This window comes from Moschus berezovskii, chromosome 19 (assembly GCF_049115385.1).
Source record: "Moschus berezovskii isolate FMDL1 chromosome 19, NW_MosBer_1.0, whole genome shotgun sequence".
Lineage (NCBI taxonomy): Eukaryota > Metazoa > Chordata > Mammalia > Artiodactyla > Moschidae > Moschus > Moschus berezovskii.
Window position 1 is genome coordinate 1,460,424 of NC_142478.1, and position 22,817 is coordinate 1,483,240.

Below are 22,817 nucleotides of genomic sequence, written 5' to 3' on the forward strand. Positions count from 1 at the left end.
TGTCCTCCGCTGGCTCATTTCCAAGAGCATACACACTCTAAAAGCTCCCCTCTTAACATAAAACAAGAAACTCCTTTGAATTCCACATTCCTCTTCAATTACCATCCAGTTCTTCACTGCCTGTCCCAATAATATTCCCTACGGAGCTGTTTATCTGTATTCACTACAGTCCAGCTTCCAAGGGGACTCTTCACTGGAATGACTTCCAGCCAAAGTCACTGGTCCTCACCTTAACCTTTCAGCAACTTTCAAGTACAGTTCGTCCACTAGAGTTGAGGAATGTCTTGTCTTGGCCTGTGCACTGTATCATGATGCTCTGTTTCCAGAAGAAGCACTCAGGGCTAATATTACTTACCCTACAAACAAAGAATTTGTAGAATGTACCTGTCATCATCTTGATTCACTCGGCTTTCATCATTCACATGCAGCAGACCACCAGTCAGTGAATCGGTCTTTTCAGATATTGGTGCAATCACACAGTCTTCTGGGGTCCATTTGTCATTGTTCTTTCTCTTTACTTTCTTCCTGTGCATGCCAGGATCGCTACTTTTTAAAAAATTCACAAAAAAGCACATGTTTTCTAATAATTCAACTGATAAAGAATAAAAAACAGGTCTTGAAAAATTCCAACTCTTACCCATCTTAAGTCATTGACTAACTCTCAAAACAGTTATGAATTACCAACCGTATACAAGAAAACAAATTCTTCCTTCAAACACAGATATACAATTATGATACAATATGATACGTAAGAGTTGACATATGAAAGTCATAAGTGGAATAAGGAAGGATTCACAGAAGAAGTGAAGAGAGGAGGTCAGGAGAGAGAGAAAAGGGAGAAAATCATTCTACTTGAAGATTCAAATGCGAGCACAAACATCAGGCACATGGCATGTAGGTTGTTTCCAAGGAACCTGGAAGGAAGAGCACAAAATACATGGAAGAAAGTAGGGAGATGCATCTGGAAAGACATTGGGAAGAACCTCAAGGGCTACACAGAAAACCTGGAGTCCACTGCCTAAACACCATGACTCTTAGACATGGGAGTCATAATTAAATTTACACTATATTTTTTGTTTTGCTTCTAAATATAGTAATGGTGAATTTAGGGATTTTCCTGGATTTTCCTTAGGAGTCCACCTGCGAATACAGGAGGCACCAGTTCAATTCCTTGTCAGGGAAGATCCCACATGCTGTGGTGCAACTAAACCCATGCTGCACAACTACTGAAGCCAGCACCCTAGAGCCCATGCTCAGCATCAAGAGAAGCCACCACAATGAGAAGCCCAAGCACTGCAGCAGCAAAGACCCAGTGCAGCCAAAAGTAAATTAAAAAGAGAATTCAAAGAAAAAAGTAACAATTTAGATAATATTTTAAATGACATAAGGTATGTATACCATGAAAGAAGAAATCGAGGAAATATCTGGCCAGAGTGGGGGGGAGTTTACTTTTAAACCACCCACATGATGGGGAGACAAGAGCATCATGGCTGAAAAACAGGGGCCTCATCAGTTCTCCGCCACCAACAACAATGTGGCCTCCATCCATGGACATACTCAAAGTGCTAGGAGAAAAAAAACTGCCAACCAAGAGTACTCTATCCAGAAAAGTTGTCTGTCAGAAATAAAGGCGAAATAAAAACTTTCCCAGACAAAGCAGACCTGAGGGAGTTCATCACCACTAGTCTCGCCTCATAAGAAATGCTGAAAGAAGTCCTCAAACTGCAGAAAGGATGTTCATTAGTGACACAAAATAAATGTAAATATACAACACACTGCTTAAGGCAAGTATGCAGTCAAATCCAGAATAATACTGTAACATGACAGTATGTTAACAAAGTAACTCTAGTGTTAAGGCTAAAGGACAAGAGTATTAAAAATAACGATATCGCTAGTAAAATATAAAATGTGTAAATCACAAACATTAGTTCAAGTCAGAAATTATTTTTTAGAAGAATAACAAATGACCTGATGTTAAATATTGATACAGGATTACCTATCAAAGTCTTCATTCTCCATAGCAGGAAACTGGCTGCTGTTTCTTCCACTCTCATCAGCAGCATCACATTCGTTGTCTGATACTTCCACTTCACTACTTTTGTGTTTCTTTTCTTCTTGAGCCTTTAGTGAAAGTTTGACACTAAGAATAATTGCTAATTCTTCATTATAAAGATTTTGTTTTCAATTTTATTATTTGCCTCAGCGTTTGCCCTGCATTTAAGTGATAAAAATAGTTTTGTGCTTATTTTACCACTTCCAAGTCACTGAAATTTTTGTAAAATCTGCTCCCTTCTGTTTGAAGAAAAGAAACAAAATTTCAAAAATGGTTTTCTTCATAAGATGCAATTATTCACATTCAGTCTTCCCCATCTGACTGGCGGAGACAGAGAAATAAAAAGACAAAGACACAAAATCTGTCCTCTTCGGTCTTTACCACCTGGATTTTCCATTAAACAGCCAGATGCGACACAGTGCCTCAGAGACAGAAGGGAAACATTCTTCTTTCTGCACTAAAGCTACTCTTTTCCCTCTGCCTTTGACAATTCTTTTTTTCATTTGGATCTGGGAGATAGCAAAAAAGTGATGGTGTTCACTAAAATATATGAACCAAAGTTTACCAAAACACAAGGAGCAGAATGAAACTGAGGAGTTGTTAGTCAGTGTGGAATTCTGGAATATAAGTAATGCTTCCCCATTCCACATGCAATAACCGTCAAACCTTACAGCTAGAGGGTACAGAAATAACTGCATTCTGTCGTCCCACTCTTTACCAAAAACAGCAATAAAATTTTAAAAAGTACAAGGTTTTGTTCAAAGTCCCTAAACTGGCACTCCCTAGCATTTTACGGCACCAAAAGAAATGATACAATTCTGTAACTTTGAATGTGATAAATTACCAAATGAATTCATCAGATTAATCAGATAAGTTAAAAATGTGACTTTGGCACAGTATTTTTAAATTGCTTTAGTTGGGGATAGGGCTCATCTCCTTTTTTTTTTAAACAGGAGAATACATAAGAGTTTTTTTCTCCTTTTTGTCCTTGTCTATTGTTCAAACTGATTCCTAGAATGTCGACATTCACTCTTGCCATCTCCTGTTTGACCACTTCCAATTTGCCTTGATTCATGGACCTAACATTCCAGGTTCCTATGCAATATTGCTCTTTACAGCACCGGACCTTGTTTCTATCATTGGTCACATCCACAACTGGGTATTGGTTTTGCTTTTGCTCCATCCCTTTATCCCTTCTATAGTTATTTCTCCACTGAGCTCCAGTAGCATACTGGGCACCAACCGACCTGGGGAATTTCTCATTCAGTATCCTATCATTTTGCCCTTTGTTACTGTTCATGGGGTTCTCAAGGCAAGTATACTGAAGTGGTTTGCCATTCCCTTCTCCAGGGGACCACATTCGGCTGTGGTCCATGTGATTAGATCAGCTAGTTTCCTGTGATTATGATTTCAGTTTGTCTGCCCTCTGGTGCCCCCTAGCAATACCTACCGTCTTATTTCGGTTTCTCTTACCTTGGTCGTGGAAAATCGTCAAGTGGGCCTTAGAAAGCATTACTACGAACAAAGCTAGTGGTGGTGATGGAATTCCAGTTGAGCTATTTCAAGTCTTGAAAGATGATGCTGTGAAAGTGCTGCACTCAATATGCCAGCAGATTTGGAAAACTCAGCAGTGGCCACAGGACTGGAAGAGGTCAGTCTTCATTCCAATCCCAAAGAAAGGCAATGCCAAAGAATGCTCAAACTACCGCACAATTGCACTCATCTCACACGCTAGTAAAGTCATGCTCAAAATTCTCCAAGCCAGGCTTCAGCAGTATGTAAACCGTGAACTCCCAGATGTTCAAGCAGGTTTTAGAAAAGGCAGAGGCACCAGAGATCAAATTGCCAACATCCGCTGGATCATGGAGAAAGCAAGAGAGTTTCAGAAGAACATCTATTTCTGCTTCATTGACTATGCCAAAGCCTTTGACTGTGTGGATCACAATAAACTGTGGAACATTCTGAAAGAGATGGGAATCCCAGACCACCTGACCTGCCTCTTGAGAAACCTGTATTCAGGTCAGGAAGCAACAGTTAGAACCGGTCATGGAACAACAGACTGGTTCCAAATAGGAAAAGGAGTGCGTCAAGGTTGTATATTGTCACCTTGCTTATTTAACTTATATGCAGAGTGCATCATGAGGAACGCTGGGCTGGAAGAAGCACAAGCTGGAATCAAGATTGCTGGGAGAAATATCAATAACCTCAGATATGCAGAGGACACTACCCTTATGGCAGAAAGTGAAGAGGAACTCAAAAGCCTCTTGATGAAACTGAAAGAGGAGAGTGAAAAGGTTGGCTTGAAGCTCAACATTCAGAAAACAAAGATCATGGCATCTGGTCCCATCACTTCATGGGAAATAGATGGAAAAACAGTGGAAACAGTGTCAGACTTTGTTTTTTTGGGCTCCAAAATCACTGCAGATGCTGATTGCAGCCATGAAATTAAAAGACGCTTGCTCCTTGGAAGGAAAGTTATGACCAACCTTGATAGTATATTAAAAAGCAGAGACATTACTTTGCCGACCAAGGTCCGTCTAGTCAAGGCAATGGTTTTTCCCGTGGTCATGTATGGATGTGAGAGTTGGACTGTGAAGAAAGCTGATCGCCGAAGAATCGATGCTTTTGAACTGTGGTGTTGGAGAAGACTCTTGAGAGTCCCTTATACTGCAAGGAGATCCAACCAGTCCATTCTAAAGGAGATCAATCCTGGATGCTCATTGGAGGGACTGATGCTAAAGCTGAAACTCCAATACTTTGGCCACCTCATGCGACGAGTTGACTCACTGGAAAAGACTCTGATGCTGGGAAAGGTTGGGGGCGGGAGGAGAAGGGGACGACGGAGAATGAGATGGCTGGATGGCATCACCGACTCTGTGGACATGAGTTTGAGTGAACTCCGGGAGTTGGTGATGGACAGGGAGGCCTGGCGTGCTGTGATTCATGGGGTCGCGGAGAGTCGGACACGACTGAGCGACTGAACTGAACTGAACTGATTGTTCAAACTCAGTCAAAACACCTCTTACACAAAAGAGCAAACAAACAAGTTTAAAAACCTATTACTGAAAAAAGAAAAATCTCACAGTGTCTCAAAACTCAGTTTTCTCCTTTGGAGACAAACACTTAATTTTTTTTTTTTTTCTTTTTTGCTGAGCATTTATACTACCTATGGGCTTCCCTGGTGGCTCAAATATTAAAGAATCCACCTTCAATGAGGGAGATGTGGGTTGAGAAGATCCCCTGGAGAAGGGAACAGCTACCTACTCTGATAGTCCAAGGACAGAGGAGCCTGGCAGGCTACAGTCCAAGGGCTCGCCATGAGTCAGACACGACTGACCAACTTTCTCATATATACACACACACACACACACACACACACCCTATGTGACAAAATTGCACATGTCAGAACTTACTACATTTTAGTAAAAAACATAATGGAAAGGACTGCCTCAAAATAAATGTCTGAGAGTGGTGATTAAAGCATATGTGGGAGTACATGCATTTGTTATTAAAAAGATCCTGAAGCAGCCATGCTGGAATTCTAAGTGCCCAGTGACTGTGGAAAGCAGAGAAGATCACACATATTCAACCACAATGAAGAAATTAGAGGGAACATGTGTTTATGTCCCTTCTCTCAGTCACTGCTTTCTTCACATTCTATGGAAATACAACATATTTAATCCAACAGAAAAAAAACAAAACTGCAAAACTCTAGCTGATTATACGTCTTAAGCAATTTCCTTGGTGTTTATTCTGGCTCAGACCACATGGTACATAGCTAAATGAGTTTCCCAGTCCACATGAAAGACTGACAGAGACAGAATTAGATATTAGATTGATTGAAGGACAAAAGCCATGAAAACTGTTTCCAGAATCCCTATTATTGAGAAGGCAAAAATAATCTATTTCTACACGATTACCTATTTAGATGACTCCACTTTATTCAAAAGTGGAAAATCAAATGGACCAGATCATGGAGAAAGAGACAAACCAAAGCAAGAGCAAATGAACCTCTACCTCTTTTGAAAGTTGAATTTTCTTTTTCTAAATCTCTGCACATCCTTCTGTAATTCTTTATTTACATACACTTTGGATGCTCTGTGATTTTTGGTGAAGAATTCCCATTTTCTAATTCGAGTTCCATGCTTTTATCCTTACTAATTATCCACATGCAGTGGCTTCTGGAACCAGTCCTGTATTGGTTTGCTTTTCTGATCAGTATTTGCAACAACAGCAGGGGTACCGTGACTCTTTATTTGAATAATATGTTTCAACTTCCCAGAGCAGACAAGCCACAGACTAGACTGATGTGACTGTCTGATGTCTAATTTCCAATTAGTAGGATTTTGCCTTGTATTTTGTGACATTTGCATATCAAACTCTTGGTCTTCTTTCCCTTCAAATGTAACTACCGGGTCTCCTACTTTTTGATTTTCTGTATCATTATAAAAACTCTCCTCAATTTTGATAAACACGTGCTCAATGTCTAATTGATCATTTTCAACGTCTATTTTCAGTGAAACAAAGCTTTGACGATGACCAACAAGCATATCCCAGCGACCCAGAGTTTACAGACAATGGAAAAAATTTTCAAGACTGGGTTCTTTTTGTTCAGGAAATGCTTGGAATACTAGAGACGTAGATACTCCAAATGCATCTTTTCCCTCACAATCAAGTATATTATTTGTCATATTAGGAGATTCATTTCCTTTGTGCTTACTCCTTTTTTTAGGGTTATCACGTAGTGGATCTTCCTCAGGACAAACGGTAATTCTGTGTTTCTCACAAATTTCACCAAACTTCTGCTTTAACTCATTTGTGATGGGTTTTAACTTATCTTTCCATTCTCATTTGCCTTGTTTGATACACATTTTCTCATACAGCATTAAACCAGAAACTGAAATTTACAGTTTTACATACCTGTGAATGGTTATTTTCCTCTCCAACAAGTTTTTCTTGTGCTTCCTCTGACATCATTTCCAAGTCTAGTTCTACTGACAAATTTGTATGTTTAGTTAAAATTACTTCGAATGTTTAGATAAAAGACATAATCTTCACTTAAAACGTAGACCTAAAACATTGTATCAAATGACAGATTAAGTCAATCTTAATCTTCAGCTGAATATCAACTTCTTTAAGAAATACTTCCAATGATCTAAAATTTCAACCAAATCCTTTGGGAAATACCAGATGTCACCAGGTTACAGGCACACAAACAGCTTAAAGATTCATTCACAGATTCATCCAAACATCAATGAACAAAACAACCAGAAACCAAACAAAATTTCAAAATACAGGACAGATATATAAAGTCACAATACATTCCCTTCTCTCCTTCATCAGTTCAGTTCAGTTCAGTCGCTCAGTCGTGTCCGACTCTCCGCGACCCCATGAATCACAGCACGCCAGGCCTCCCTGTCCATCACCAACTCCCGGAGTTCACTCAAACTCATGTCCACAGAGTCGGTGATGCCATCCAGCCATCTCATTCTCCGTCGTCCCCTTCTCCTCCCGCCCCCAACCTTTCCCAGCATCAGCAGTACCTTTTTAACAACATGCCAAGCTTCAACTGCAATATTATTCATACTTTACAAAATTTCTCTTACTTTTTATGCTTTTATCAGTTCTTTCATCTGAAATGCTACCCTGTACTCTTTGGACAAGTTACTTTTCATCTTTTAAGACTCAACCTGCTTCGTGAAATTGTCTTAGATTACAGCTATCTTTCCCCAGATAAGAAGGTATCTCTTTCCTTGGAGCTACTTTAGTGCTTTAAAGATTTTTCTAGTGTATCTTTCGAGATTTTCCTAGTGATAGACACACATCTGAACTGAAAATTATTTCTTCACATGTCAATCCTCTTGGCTCCTAAACTCCAGAGGACAAGCTCTTAAAAATCACCTTGGTATAGACAGACAACAGGAATTTGCTGGATGGCTCAGGAAACTCAAACAGGGGATCTGTATCAACATAGAGGGGTGGGATTGGGAGGGAGATGGGAGGGAGGTTCAAAAGGGAGGGGATATATGTATACCAGAGAAACCCAAGGTAAGACGGTAGGTGTTGCAAGACGGCAGCAGAGGGCAGACACACTGAAACCATAATCACAGAAAACTTGTCATTCTGATCACACGGACCACAGCCTTGTCGAACGCAAGGAAATTAAGTCATGCCGTTTGGGGCCACCCAAGATGGTCGGATCATGGTAGAGCGGTCTGACAGAATGTGGTCCACTGGAGAAGGGAATGGCAAACCACTTCAGCATTCTTGCCTTGAGAGCCCCATGAACAGTATGAAAAGGTTAAATGATAGGATACTGAAAGAGGAACTCCCCAGGTCGGTACGTGCCCAATATGCTACTGGAGATCAGTGGAGAAATAACTTCAGAAAGAATGAAGGGACAGAGCCAAAGCAAAAACAATACCCAGTTATGAATGGGACTGGTGATAGAAGTAAGGTCCAATGCTGTAAAGAGCAATATTGCATAGGAACCTGGAATGTGAGGTCCATGAATCAAGGCAAATTGGAAGTGGGCAAACAGGAGATGGCAAGAGTGAACGTAGACATTCTAGCAATCAGCGAACTAAAATGGACTGGAATAGGTGAATTTAACTCAGATGACCATTGTATCTACTACTGTGGGCAGGAATCCCTTAGAAGAAATGGAGTAGCCATCATGGTCCGAAATACAAAATACAAAAGAGTCCGAAATACAGTACTTGGATGCAATCTCAAAAACGACAGAATGATCTCTGTTTGTTTCCAAGGCAAACCATTCAATATCACCGTAATCCAAGCCTATGCCCCAACCAGTAATGCTAAAGAAGCCGAAGTTGAACGGTTCTATGAAGACCTACAAGACCTTTTAGAACTAACACCCAAAAAAGATGTCCTTTTCATTATAGGGGACTGGAATGCAAAAGTAGGAAGTCAAGAAACACCTGGGGTAACAGGCAAATTTGGCCTTGGAGCATGAAATGAAGCAGGGCGAAGGCTAAGAGAGTTTGGACAAGAGAACGCACTGGTCATAGTGAACACCCTCTTCCAACAACACAAGAGAAGACTCTACACATGGACATCACCAGATGGTCAACACCGAAATCAGATTGATTATATTCTTTGCAGCCAAAGATGGAGAAGCTCTATACAGTTAGCAAAAAAAGACCAGGAGCTGACTGTGGCTCTGATCACGAACTCCTTATTGCCAAATTCAGACTTAAATTGAAGAAAGTACAGAAAACCACTAGACCATTCAGATATGACCTAAATCACATCCCTTATATACAGTGGAAGTGAGAAATAAATTGAAGGGACTAGATCTGAGAGAGAGAGTGCCAGACGGAGGTTCGCGACATTGTACAGGAGACAGGGATCAAGACCATCCCCATGGAAAAAAAATGCAAAAAAGCAAAATGGCTGTCGGGGGAGGCCTTACAAATAGCTGTGAAAAGAAGAGAAGCAAAAAGCAAAGGAGAAAAGGAAAGACATAAGCATCTGAATGCAGAGTTCCAAAGAATAGCAAAGAGAGCTCAGAAAGCCTTCCACTGAGATCAAGGCAAAGAAATAGAGGAAAACAACAGAATAGGAAAAACTCTTTCTCTTCAAGAAAATTAGAGATACCAAGGGAACATTTCATGCAAAGATGGGCTCGATAAAGGACAGAAATGGTATGGACCTAACAGAAGCAGAAGATATTCAGAAAAGGTGGCAAGAATACACAAAAGAACTGTACAACAAAGATTTTCACGACAAGATAATCACGATGGTGTGATCACGCACCTAAAGCCAGACATCCTGGAATGTGAAGTCAAGTGGGCCTTAGAAAGCATCACTACGAACAAAGCTAGTGGAGGTGATGGAATTCCAGTTGAGCTATTTCAAGTCTTGAAAGATGATGCTGTGAAAGTGCTGCATGCAACATGCCAACAAATTTGGAAAACTCAGCAGTGCCCACAGCACTGGAAAAGATCAGTCTCCATTCCAATCCCAAAGAAAAGCAATGCCAAAGAATGCTCAAACAACCGCAAAATTGCACTCATCTCACTCGCTAGCAAAGTAATGCTCAAAATTCTCCAAGTCAGGCTTCTTCTTTCCGTGAACTGTGAACTTCCCGATGTTCCAGCTCGTTTTAGAAAAGGCAGAGGAACCAGAGGTCAAATTGCCAACATCCTCTGGCTCATGGAAAAAGCCAGAGAGTTCCAGAAAAACATCTATTTCTGCTTCATTGACTATGCCAAAGCCTTTGACTGTGTGGATCACAATAAACTGTGGAATATTCTGAAAGAGATGGGAATACGAGGCCACCTGACCTGCCTCTTGAGAAACCTGTATGCAGGTCAGAAGGCAACAGTTAGAACTGGACATGGAACAACATACTGGTTCCAAATAGGAAAAGGAGTACATCAAGGCTGTATATTGTCACCCTGCTTATTGAACTTACATGCAGAGGCCATCATGAGGAACGCTGGGCTGGATGAAGCACAAGCTGGAATCAAGATTGCTGGGACAAATATCAATAACCTCACATATGCAGATGACACCACCCTTATGGCAGAAAGTGAAGAGGAACTAAAGAGCTTCTTGATGAAAGTGAAAGAGGAGAGTGAAAAAGTTGGGCTTAAAGCTCAGCATTCAGAAAACTAAGATCATGGCATCTAGTTCCATCACTTCATGGGAAATAGATGGGGAAGCAGTGGAAACAGTGTCAGACTTTAATTTGGGGGGCTCCAAAATCACTGTGTGTGCTGACTGCAGCCATGAAATTAAAAGACGCTTACTCCTTGGAAGGAAAGTTATGACCAACCTTCTTAGCATATTAAAAAGCAGAGACGTTACTTTGCCAACAAAGGTCCGTCTAGTCAAGGCTGTGGTTTTTCCCGTGGTCATGTATGGATGTGAGAGTTGGACTGTGAGGAAAGTTGATCGCCGAAGAACTGATGCTTTTGAACTGTGGTGCTGGAGAAGACTCTTGAGAGTCCCTTGGACTGCAAGGAGATCCAACCAGTCCATTCTAAAGGAGATCAATCCCGGGTGTTCATTGGAAGGACTGATGCTAAAGCTGAAACTCCAGTACTTTGGCCCCCTCATGCGACGAGTTGACTCACTGGAAAAGACTCTGATGCTGGGAAAGGTTGGGGGCGGGAGGAGAAGGGGACGACGGAGAATGAGATGGCTGGATGGCATCACCGACTCTGTGGACATGAGTTTGAGTGAACTCCGGGAGTTGGTGATGGACAGGGAGGCCTGGCGTGCTGTGATTCATGGGGTCGCGGAGAGTCGGACACGACTGAGCGACTGAACTGAACTGAACTGATTGTTCAAACTCAGTCAAAACACCTCTTACACAAAAGAGCAAACAAACAAGTTTAAAAACCTATTACTGAAAAAAGAAAAATCTCACAGTGTCTCAAAACTCAGTTTTCTCCTTTGGAGACAAACACTTAATTTTTTTTTTTTTTCTTTTTTGCTGAGCATTTATACTACCTATGGGCTTCCCTGGTGGCTCAAATATTAAAGAATCCACCTTCAATGAGGGAGATGTGGGTTGAGAAGATCCCCTGGAGAAGGGAACAGCTACCTACTCTGATAGTCCAAGGACAGAGGAGCCTGGCAGGCTACAGTCCAAGGGCTCGCCATGAGTCAGACACGACTGACCAACTTTCTCATATATACACACACACACACACACACACACACCCTATGTGACAAAATTGCACATGTCAGAACTTACTACATTTTAGTAAAAAACATAATGGAAAGGACTGCCTCAAAATAAATGTCTGAGAGTGGTGATTAAAGCATATGTGGGAGTACATGCATTTGTTATTAAAAAGATCCTGAAGCAGCCATGCTGGAATTCTAAGTGCCCAGTGACTGTGGAAAGCAGAGAAGATCACACATATTCAACCACAATGAAGAAATTAGAGGGAACATGTGTTTATGTCCCTTCTCTCAGTCACTGCTTTCTTCACATTCTATGGAAATACAACATATTTAATCCAACAGAAAAAAAACAAAACTGCAAAACTCTAGCTGATTATACGTCTTAAGCAATTTCCTTGGTGTTTATTCTGGCTCAGACCACATGGTACATAGCTAAATGAGTTTCCCAGTCCACATGAAAGACTGACAGAGACAGAATTAGATATTAGATTGATTGAAGGACAAAAGCCATGAAAACTGTTTCCAGAATCCCTATTATTGAGAAGGCAAAAATAATCTATTTCTACACGATTACCTATTTAGATGACTCCACTTTATTCAAAAGTGGAAAATCAAATGGACCAGATCATGGAGAAAGAGACAAACCAAAGCAAGAGCAAATGAACCTCTACCTCTTTTGAAAGTTGAATTTTCTTTTTCTAAATCTCTGCACATCCTTCTGTAATTCTTTATTTACATACACTTTGGATGCTCTGTGATTTTTGGTGAAGAATTCCCATTTTCTAATTCGAGTTCCATGCTTTTATCCTTACTAATTATCCACATGCAGTGGCTTCTGGAACCAGTCCTGTATTGGTTTGCTTTTCTGATCAGTATTTGCAACAACAGCAGGGGTACCGTGACTCTTTATTTGAATAATATGTTTCAACTTCCCAGAGCAGACAAGCCACAGACTAGACTGATGTGACTGTCTGATGTCTAATTTCCAATTAGTAGGATTTTGCCTTGTATTTTGTGACATTTACATATCAAACTCTTGGTCTTCTTTCCCTTCAAATGTAACTACCGGGTCTCCTACTTTTTGATTTTCTGTATCATTATAAAAACTCTCCTCAATTTTGATAAACACGTGCTCAATGTCTAATTGATCATTTTCAACGTCTATTTTCAGTGAAACAAAGCTTTGACGATGACCAACAAGCATATCCCAGCGACCCAGAGTTTACAGACAATGGAAAAAATTTTCAAGACTGGGTTCTTTTTGTTCAGGAAATGCTTGGAATACTAGAGACGTAGATACTCCAAATGCATCTTTTCCCTCACAATCAAGTATATTATTTGTCATATTAGGAGATTCATTTCCTTTGTGCTTACTCCTTTTTTTAGGGTTATCACGTAGTGGATCTTCCTCAGGACAAACGGTAATTCTGTGTTTCTCACAAATTTCACCAAACTTCTGCTTTAACTCATTTGTGATGGGTTTTAACTTATCTTTCCATTCTCATTTGCCTTGTTTGATACACATTTTCTCATACAGCATTAAACCAGAAACTGAAATTTACAGTTTTACATACCTGTGAATGGTTATTTTCCTCTCCAACAAGTTTTTCTTGTGCTTCCTCTGACATCATTTCCAAGTCTAGTTCTACTGACAAATTTGTATGTTTAGTTAAAATTACTTCGAATGTTTAGATAAAAGACATAATCTTCACTTAAAACGTAGACCTAAAACATTGTATCAAATGACAGATTAAGTCAATCTTAATCTTCAGCTGAATATCAACTTCTTTAAGAAATACTTCCAATGATCTAAAATTTCAACCAAATCCTTTGGGAAATACCAGATGTCACCAGGTTACAGGCACACAAACAGCTTAAAGATTCATTCACAGATTCATCCAAACATCAATGAACAAAACAACCAGAAACCAAACAAAATTTCAAAATACAGGACAGATATATAAAGTCACAATACATTCCCTTCTCTCCTTCATCAGTTCAGTTCAGTTCAGTCGCTCAGTCGTGTCCGACTCTCCGCGACCCCATGAATCACAGCACGCCAGGCCTCCCTGTCCATCACCAACTCCCGGAGTTCACTCAAACTCATGTCCACAGAGTCGGTGATGCCATCCAGCCATCTCATTCTCCGTCGTCCCCTTCTCCTCCCGCCCCCAACCTTTCCCAGCATCAGCAGTACCTTTTTAACAACATGCCAAGCTTCAACTGCAATATTATTCATACTTTACAAAATTTCTCTTACTTTTTATGCTTTTATCAGTTCTTTCATCTGAAATGCTACCCTGTACTCTTTGGACAAGTTACTTTTCATCTTTTAAGACTCAACCTGCTTCGTGAAATTGTCTTAGATTACAGCTATCTTTCCCCAGATAAGAAGGTATCTCTTTCCTTGGAGCTACTTTAGTGCTTTAAAGATTTTTCTAGTGTATCTTTCGAGATTTTCCTAGTGATAGACACACATCTGAACTGAAAATTATTTCTTCACATGTCAATCCTCTTGGCTCCTAAACTCCAGAGGACAAGCTCTTAAAAATCACCTTGGTATAGACAGACAACAGGAATTTGCTGGATGGCTCAGGAAACTCAAACAGGGGATCTGTATCAACATAGAGGGGTGGGATTGGGAGGGAGATGGGAGGGAGGTTCAAAAGGGAGGGGATATATGTATACCAGAGAAACCCAAGGTAAGACGGTAGGTGTTGCAAGACGGCAGCAGAGGGCAGACACACTGAAACCATAATCACAGAAAACTTGTCATTCTGATCACACGGACCACAGCCTTGTCGAACGCAAGGAAATTAAGTCATGCCGTTTGGGGCCACCCAAGATGGTCGGATCATGGTAGAGCGGTCTGACAGAATGTGGTCCACTGGAGAAGGGAATGGCAAACCACTTCAGCATTCTTGCCTTGAGAGCCCCATGAACAGTATGAAAAGGTTAAATGATAGGATACTGAAAGAGGAACTCCCCAGGTCGGTACGTGCCCAATATGCTACTGGAGATCAGTGGAGAAATAACTTCAGAAAGAATGAAGGGACAGAGTCAAAGCAAAAACAATACCCAGTTATGAATGGGACTGGTGATAGAAGTAAGGTCCAATGCTGTAAAGAGCAATATTGCATAGGAACCTGGAATGTGAGGTCCATGAATCAAGGCAAATTGGAAGTGGGCAAACAGGAGATGGCAAGAGTGAACGTAGACATTCTAGCAATCAGCGAACTAAAATGGACTGGAATAGGTGAATTTAACTCAGATGACCATTGTATCTACTACTGTGGGCAGGAATCCCTTAGAAGAAATGGAGTAGCCATCATGGTCCGAAATACAAAATACAAAAGAGTCCGAAATACAGTACTTGGATGCAATCTCAAAAACGACAGAATGATCTCTGTTTGTTTCCAAGGCAAACCATTCAATATCACCGTAATCCAAGCCTATGCCCCAACCAGTAATGCTAAAGAAGCCGAAGTTGAACGGTTCTATGAAGACCTACAAGACCTTTTAGAACTAACACCCAAAAAAGATGTCCTTTTCATTATAGGGGACTGGAATGCAAAAGTAGGAAGTCAAGAAACACCTGGGGTAACAGGCAAATTTGGCCTTGGAGCATGAAATGAAGCAGGGCGAAGGCTAAGAGAGTTTGGACAAGAGAACGCACTGGTCATAGTGAACACCCTCTTCCAACAACACAAGAGAAGACTCTACACATGGACATCACCAGATGGTCAACACCGAAATCAGATTGATTATATTCTTTGCAGCCAAAGATGGAGAAGCTCTATACAGTTAGCAAAAAAAGACCAGGAGCTGACTGTGGCTCTGATCACGAACTCCTTATTGCCAAATTCAGACTTAAATTGAAGAAAGTACAGAAAACCACTAGACCATTCAGATATGACCTAAATCACATCCCTTATATACAGTGGAAGTGAGAAATAAATTGAAGGGACTAGATCTGAGAGAGAGAGTGCCAGACGGAGGTTCGCGACATTGTACAGGAGACAGGGATCAAGACCATCCCCATGGAAAAAAAATGCAAAAAAGCAAAATGGCTGTCGGGGGAGGCCTTACAAATAGCTGTGAAAAGAAGAGAAGCAAAAAGCAAAGGAGAAAAGGAAAGACATAAGCATCTGAATGCAGAGTTCCAAAGAATAGCAAAGAGAGCTCAGAAAGCCTTCCACTGAGATCAAGGCAAAGAAATAGAGGAAAACAACAGAATAGGAAAAACTCTTTCTCTTCAAGAAAATTAGAGATACCAAGGGAACATTTCATGCAAAGATGGGCTCGATAAAGGACAGAAATGGTATGGACCTAACAGAAGCAGAAGATATTCAGAAAAGGTGGCAAGAATACACAAAAGAACTGTACAACAAAGATTTTCACGACAAGATAATCACGATGGTGTGATCACGCACCTAAAGCCAGACATCCTGGAATGTGAAGTCAAGTGGGCCTTAGAAAGCATCACTACGAACAAAGCTAGTGGAGGTGATGGAATTCCAGTTGAGCTATTTCAAGTCTTGAAAGATGATGCTGTGAAAGTGCTGCATGCAACATGCCAACAAATTTGGAAAACTCAGCAGTGCCCACAGCACTGGAAAAGATCAGTCTCCATTCCAATCCCAAAGAAAAGCAATGCCAAAGAATGCTCAAACAACCGCAAGATTGCACTCATCTCACTCGCTAGCAAAGTAATGCTCAAAATTCTCCAAGTCAGGCTTCTTCTTTCCGTGAACTGTGAACTTCCCGATGTTCCAGCTCGTTTTAGAAAAGGCAGAGGAACCAGAGGTCAAATTGCCAACATCCTCTGGCTCATGGAAAAAGCCAGAGAGTTCCAGAAAAACATCTATTTCTGCTTCATTGACTATGCCAAAGCCTTTGACTGTGTGGATCACAATAAACTGTGGAATATTCTGAAAGAGATGGGAATACGAGGCCACCTGACCTGCCTCTTGAGAAACCTGTATGCAGGTCAGAAGGCAACAGTTAGAACTGGACATGGAACAACATACTGGTTCCAAATAGGAAAAGGAGTACATCAAGGCTGTATATTGTCACCCTGCTTATTGAACTTACATGCAGAGGCCATCATGAGGAACGCTGGGCTGGATGAAGCACAAGCTGGAATCAAGATTGCTGGGACAAATATCAATAACCTCACATATGCAGATGACACCACCCTTATGGCAGAAAGTGAAGAGGAACTAAAGAGCTTCTTGATGAAAGTGAAAGAGGAGAGTGAAAAAGTTGGGCTTAAAGCTCAGCATTCAGAAAACTAAGATCATGGCATCTAGTTCCATCACTTCATGGGAAATAGATGGGGAAGCAGTGGAAACAGTGTCAGACTTTAATTTGGGGGGCTCCAAAATCACTGTGTGTGCTGACTGCAGCCATGAAATTAAAAGACGCTTACTCCTTGGAAGGAAAGTTATGACCAACCTTCTTAGCATATTAAAAAGCAGAGACGTTACTTTGCCAACAAAGGTCCGTCTAGTCAAGGCTGTGGTTTTTCCCGTGGTCATGTATGGATGTGAGAGTTGGACTGTGAGGAAAGTTGATCGCCGAAGAACTGATGCTTTTGAACTGTGGTGCTGGAGAAGACTCTTGAGAGTCCCTTGGACTGCAAGGAGATCCAACCAGTCCATTCTAAAGGAGATCAATCCCGGGTGTTCATTGGAAGGACTGATGCTAAAGCTGAAACTCCAGTACTTTGGCCCCCTCATGCGACGAGTTGACTCACTGGAAAAGAGTCTGACGCTGGGAGGGATTGGGGGTGGGAGGAGAAGGGGACGACAGAGAATGAGATGACTGGATGGCATCCCCAACTCGATGGACATGAGTTTGAGTGAACTCTGGCAGTTGGTGATGGACAGGGAGGCCTGGCGTGCTGTGATTCATGGGGTCGCAAAGAGTCGGACACGACTCAGCGACTGAACCAAACTGAACTGATGGCTGACTCATGCTGATGTTCGACAGAAAAGAACAAAATTCTGTAAAGCAATTATCCTTCAATAGAAAAATAAACTTTAAAAAATCAGATTGGTGTAAATAGTCTTTATTTCTTTTATTCAATAATTATTTCTCGAGTTTCTGGTCTGTACTAGATGTCGGAGTTTAAAGAAAAATGGAGAGAAAGGTGTCAGGGATGGCCCGTCTAGAGACAATGCCTAAGTGGAGACTTCGAGGGCACAGAGGGCAGGAGAGGGAGTGCACTGCAGGCTGCCGCCAGACAGGGAGAGGCGCACGCGCACGGCAGGGCCGACATTCGTCAGAGTGCAGGGATGCGTACCAACGGAGACCAGGGCATCTGGCCCAGCCCTTCGTGGCAGAGAGATGGGAAAACCATGGAAACGGTGACAGACTATTTTCTTGGGCTCGTAAATCAACGCAGATGGTGACTGCAGCCATGAAATCAAAAGACGCTTGCTCCTTGGAAGGAAAGATATGACAAACTTTGACAGTATATTAAAAAGCAGACATTATTTTGCTGACAAAGGTCTGTCTAGTCAAAGCGGTGGTTTTTCCAGTAATCATGTATGGATGTGACAGTTGGACCAAAAAGAAGACTGAATGCCAAAGAACTGATGCTTTTCAACTGTGGTGTTGGAGAAGACTCTTGAGAGTCCCTTGGACTGCAAGGAGATCCAACCCGTCAATCCTAAAAGAAATCAGTTCTGAATATTCATCGGAAGGACTGACACTGACACAAAAGCTCCACTACTCTGGCCACCTGATGGGAAGAACTGACTCACTGGAAAAGACCCTGATGCTGGGAAAGACGGAAGTCAGGAGGAGAAGGGGATGACAGAGGATGAGATGGTTGGATGGCATACCGACTCCATAAACATTAGTTTGAGCCAGCTCCAGGAGATGGTGAAGGACAGGGAAGCCTGGTGTGCTGCAGTCCATGGGGTGAAACTGAAGAGCATACAAATAAAACGAGGAAGATGAATCTGAAGGCATTTATAGTGGGGAAAAAAAGGAGATGCAGGCCTGAACTGAGGGAGTGTTTCGAGAAATATTTAAGATATAATACTTTCAGGGTCTAGTATAGAATAAATCTTTAAGAAACCAATAAATGTAAAAATCCTGGGACCCTGAAGGAGTAAATTCTGCTTGTTATTTTAGAAAAGGTATTGACTGACAAGAGAAAGAATCAACGTGAACTGACTGAAGCTGCTTCTATTTATTTTGTAGTTTTCCTATTTCACACCGTCCAGTGTTGGAGGGACTTATGTAGCCCTTTGATTTGAACCTGTGTTTCCTGGACTTACCAAGCTCAGGGAGAAACAAGAGCAAATGACGCAGTTGTACAGATTAAGAAAAAAAAAAAAAGACAAACACATTGCGATTAGAGCTTGCAGTCACTATTCTAGGAGATAACTGAGAATCTTCTGTAAATACAAAGGTAAGGATAGAAACGAAAAACCTACCGGAGTGTAAAAAGAAACTGTATGATTTTTAATTATACCCCTGACCTCATGACTGATTAAAGGCCCTCAATTAACTAGTATTTATGGACAACACGTTACTAGACATGGTTACTCAATAGACTGGGCATCCAGTAGAATCAGAATTGACTTTCTATATACTGCTTTTAAATAACACAGCACTCCTGTATACCAACATCCCTTATGAACTGTTCAGTTCAGTTCAGTCGCTCAGTCGTATCCGACTCTTTGTGACCCCATGAATCACAGCACGCCAGGCCTCCCTGTCCATCACCAACTCCCGGAGTTCACTCAAACTTATGTCCATTGATTCGGTGATGCCATCCAGCCATCTCATTCTCGGTCGTCCCCGTCTCCTCCCGCCCCCAATCCCTCCCAGCATCAGACTCTTTTCCAATGAGTCAACTCGTCGCATGAGGTGGCCAAAGTATTGGAGTTTCAGCTTTAGCATCAGTCCTTCCAATGAACACCCAGGATTGATCTCCTGGAGAAGGGAATGGCAAACCACTTCAGTATACTTGCCTTGAGAACCCCATGAACAGTATCAAAAGGATAAGTCTAGGACCACACTGGATCCAAAGAGCACAGAGCACCATGAGGCAAGAATGAATGCAACACAGACATATTTGCTTCAAAAAAAAGGAACTGTTGGGTCTAAATTTCTTAAGAGAAACCAAAGAAACAAGCAAGAAATGTAAAAGTGAAACTTTAAGCCCCGTGTCAACACAAGAGCCCCTTTATCATTTCGCATGCAACCATGCCAATGGTTTAACATGGTGGTTCTGTAGTGTGCCCTGAGAATTCCTGAAGTCCAGAGACCCACTGGGCCAGGGGGCCCAAGAGGTCAAATCTATTTTCACAACAACTCTAAACGTTACTTCCATGCTCAATTATGTTCTGAGTGCACACAGGACTTCTCCAGAGACAGGATATGTGATATCAGAACTCTAATAACTAATGGAATTAGCCATTATGATTCTGTGAGCCTGTATTTTTACGTTTTTCAGTTTTATTTTCCAGGAGTCTCTGGCGGAGGCGAGGGTTGGAGGTGGCCTGCCTCAAGGTCAGGGGCACTGAGTGCAGCAGTGCAAGCATGGGACCTGTTGGAGGAGGTGCCCTTATCTTCATGATCTCCACCAGAGTTTGGCTTCAGGTCAAACAGGGAGGGAACACAGACGCACCCATTCACAGAATATTGCATTAAAGATTTACTGGGCATGGCCTCACCCATCGCCCTCAGTCAGTCTCTCCCATCAGGAAGTTTCCATAAGCCTCTTATCCTTCATCAGAGGGCAGACAGACTGAAAACCACAACCAAAGAAAACTAACCAAACTGATCACATGGATCCCAGCCTTGTCTAACTCAATGAAACTCTGAGCGAGCCATGCCGTGAAGGGCCACCCAAGACAGACGGGTCGTGTTGGAACGTTCTGACAAAACATGGTCCACTGAAGAAGGAAATGGCAAACCACTTCAGTATTCTTGCCTTGAGAACACCATGAACAGTATGAGAAGGCAAAAAGATAGGACACTCACTAAACGATGAACTCCCCAGGTCAGTAGGTGCTACTAGAGATCTGTGGAGAAATAAGGCCAGAAAGAATGAAGAGAAGGAGCCAAAGCAAAAACAACACCTAGCAGCTGTGGATGTGACTGGTGATAGGAGTCAAGACCAAGGCTATAAAGAGCAATACTACATGGGAACCTGGAATGTTAGGTCCATGAATCAAGGCAAATTGGAAGTGGTCAAACAGGAGATGGCAAGAGTGAACATCGACATTTTAGGACTCAGTGAACTAAAATGGACTGGTTTGTGGTTTAGTCCGTAAGTCGGGTCCAATGCTTCTGACCCTATGGGGCTATTTGGAGCTCACCAGACTCCTGTGGCGATAGGATTTCCCTAGCAAGAATGCTGGAGTGGGTTGCCATTTCCTTCCCCAGGAGATCTTCCTGACTCAGGCATCGAATCCGGGTCTCCTGCACTGCAGGTAGCTTCTTTACCAACTGAGCTACCAGGGAAGCCCCCAATGGACTGGAAGGGGTGAATTTAACTCAGATGACCATTGTATCTACTACTGTGGGCAAGAATCCCTTAGAGGAAATGGTGTAGCCAGCACAGTCAACAAGAGTTCCAAATGCAGTACTTGGATGCAATCTCAGAAATGACACAATGATCTCTGTTCGTTTCCATGGCAAACCATTCAATATCACAAGTCATTCAAGTCTATGCTCCGACCAGTTATGCTGAAGAGGCTAAAGTTGAATGATTCTATGATGACCGACGAGACCTTCTAGCACTAACACCCAAAAAAGATGTTCTTTTCATTATAGGGGACTGGAATGCAAAAAGAGGAAGTCAGGAGATACCTGGAGTAACGGGCAAATTTGGCCTTGGAGTACAGAATGAAGCAGGACAAAGGCGAACAGAGCTTTGCCAAGAGAACACACTGGTCACAGCAAACACCCTCTTCTAACAACACAAGAGGAGACTCTACACACGGACATCACCAGATGCTCAATGACGAAATCAGACTGATTCTATTCTCTGCAGCCAAAGATGCAGAAGCTCTATACAGTCAGCAAAAACAAGACCGGGAGCTGACCGTGGCTCAGATCATGAACTCCTTATTGCCAAATGCAGACTGAAATCGAAGAAAGTAGGGAAAACCACTAGACCATTCAGGTATGACCTAAATCAAATCGCTTAGGATTATACAGTGGATATGACAAATAGATTCAAGGGATTAGATTTGATAGAGTGCCTGAAGAACCACGGGCGGAGGTTTGTGACATTGTACAGGAGGCATTGATCAAGACCATCCCGGAGAAAAAGAAATGCAAAAAGGCAAAACGGTTGTCTGAGGAGGCCTTACCAATAGCTGAGCAAAGAAGAGAGGCTAAAGGCAAGGGAGAAAAGGAAAGATACACCCATTTGAATGCAGAGTTCCACAGAACAGCAAGGAGAGATAAGAAAGCCTTTCTCAGTGATCAATGCAAAGCAATAGAGGAAAATAATAGAATGGGAAAGACTAGAATTCTCCTCAAGAAAGTAAGAGATACTAAGGGAACATTTCATGCAAAAATGGGCACAATAAAGGACTCAAGTGGTATGGACCTAACAGATGAAGAAGATATTAAGAAGAGGTAATAAGAACACACACAGAAAAACTCTACAGAAAAGATCTTCATGATCCAGATAAGCACGATGGTGTGATCCCTCACTTAGAGCCAGTCATCCCCGAATGTGAAGTCAAGTAGGCCTTAGGAAGCATCATGATGAACAAAGCTAGTGGAGGTGACGGAATTGCAGCTGAGCTATTTCAAATCCTGAAAGATGATGCTGTGAAAGTGCTGCACTCAACATGTCAGCAAATCTGGAAAACTCACCAGTGGCCACAGGACTGGAAATGGTCAGTTTTCATTCCAATCCCAACGAAAGGCAATGTCAAAGAATGTTCAAACTACCGCACAATTGCACTCATTTTACAGGCTAGCAAAGTAATACTCAAAATTCTCCAGGCCAGGCCTCAACAGTACATGAAATGTGAACGTCCAGATATTCCAGCTGGATTTAGAAAAGGCAGAGGAAGCAGAGATCAAATTGCCAACATCCACTGGATCATCGAAAAAT

General features: G+C 41.8%; 2 protein-coding genes and 1 pseudogene across 10 annotated transcripts in view; all 3 read right to left on the reverse strand.

The window, feature by feature from the left end:
- Positions 1–3,763, reverse strand: part of LOC129535983 (ankyrin repeat domain-containing protein 26-like) — a 185,177-nt gene extending 181,414 nt beyond the window's left edge. For 6 of the 8 annotated variants that reach the window (XM_088827885.1, XM_088827887.1, XM_088827889.1 and 3 more), the window contains exon 1: positions 385–3,753. In XM_088827885.1, coding sequence (XP_088684011.1) covers positions 385–641 — 257 coding nt within the window. In that variant the 5' untranslated portion in view covers positions 642–3,753. Of the gene's footprint in view, positions 1–384 lie in introns of all 8 variants that reach the window. The other 2 variants (XM_088827890.1, XM_088827892.1) reach the window with 2 other exon arrangements.
- Positions 3,764–4,988: 1,225 nt separating this feature from the next.
- On the reverse strand, positions 4,989–6,924 carry LOC148774801 (putative coiled-coil domain-containing protein 144B; annotated as a pseudogene).
- A 5,805-nt stretch (positions 6,925–12,729) lies between these two features.
- LOC129557803 (putative ankyrin repeat domain-containing protein 20A2) overlaps positions 12,730–22,817 on the reverse strand; it is a 71,324-nt gene continuing 61,236 nt past the window's right edge. The window contains exon 4 of one of the 2 annotated variants that reach the window (XM_088827896.1): positions 12,730–13,361. In XM_088827896.1, coding sequence (XP_088684022.1) covers positions 13,356–13,361 — 6 coding nt within the window. In that variant the 3' untranslated portion in view covers positions 12,730–13,355. Of the gene's footprint in view, positions 13,442–22,817 lie in introns of both variants that reach the window. The other variant, XM_088827895.1, reaches the window with a different exon arrangement.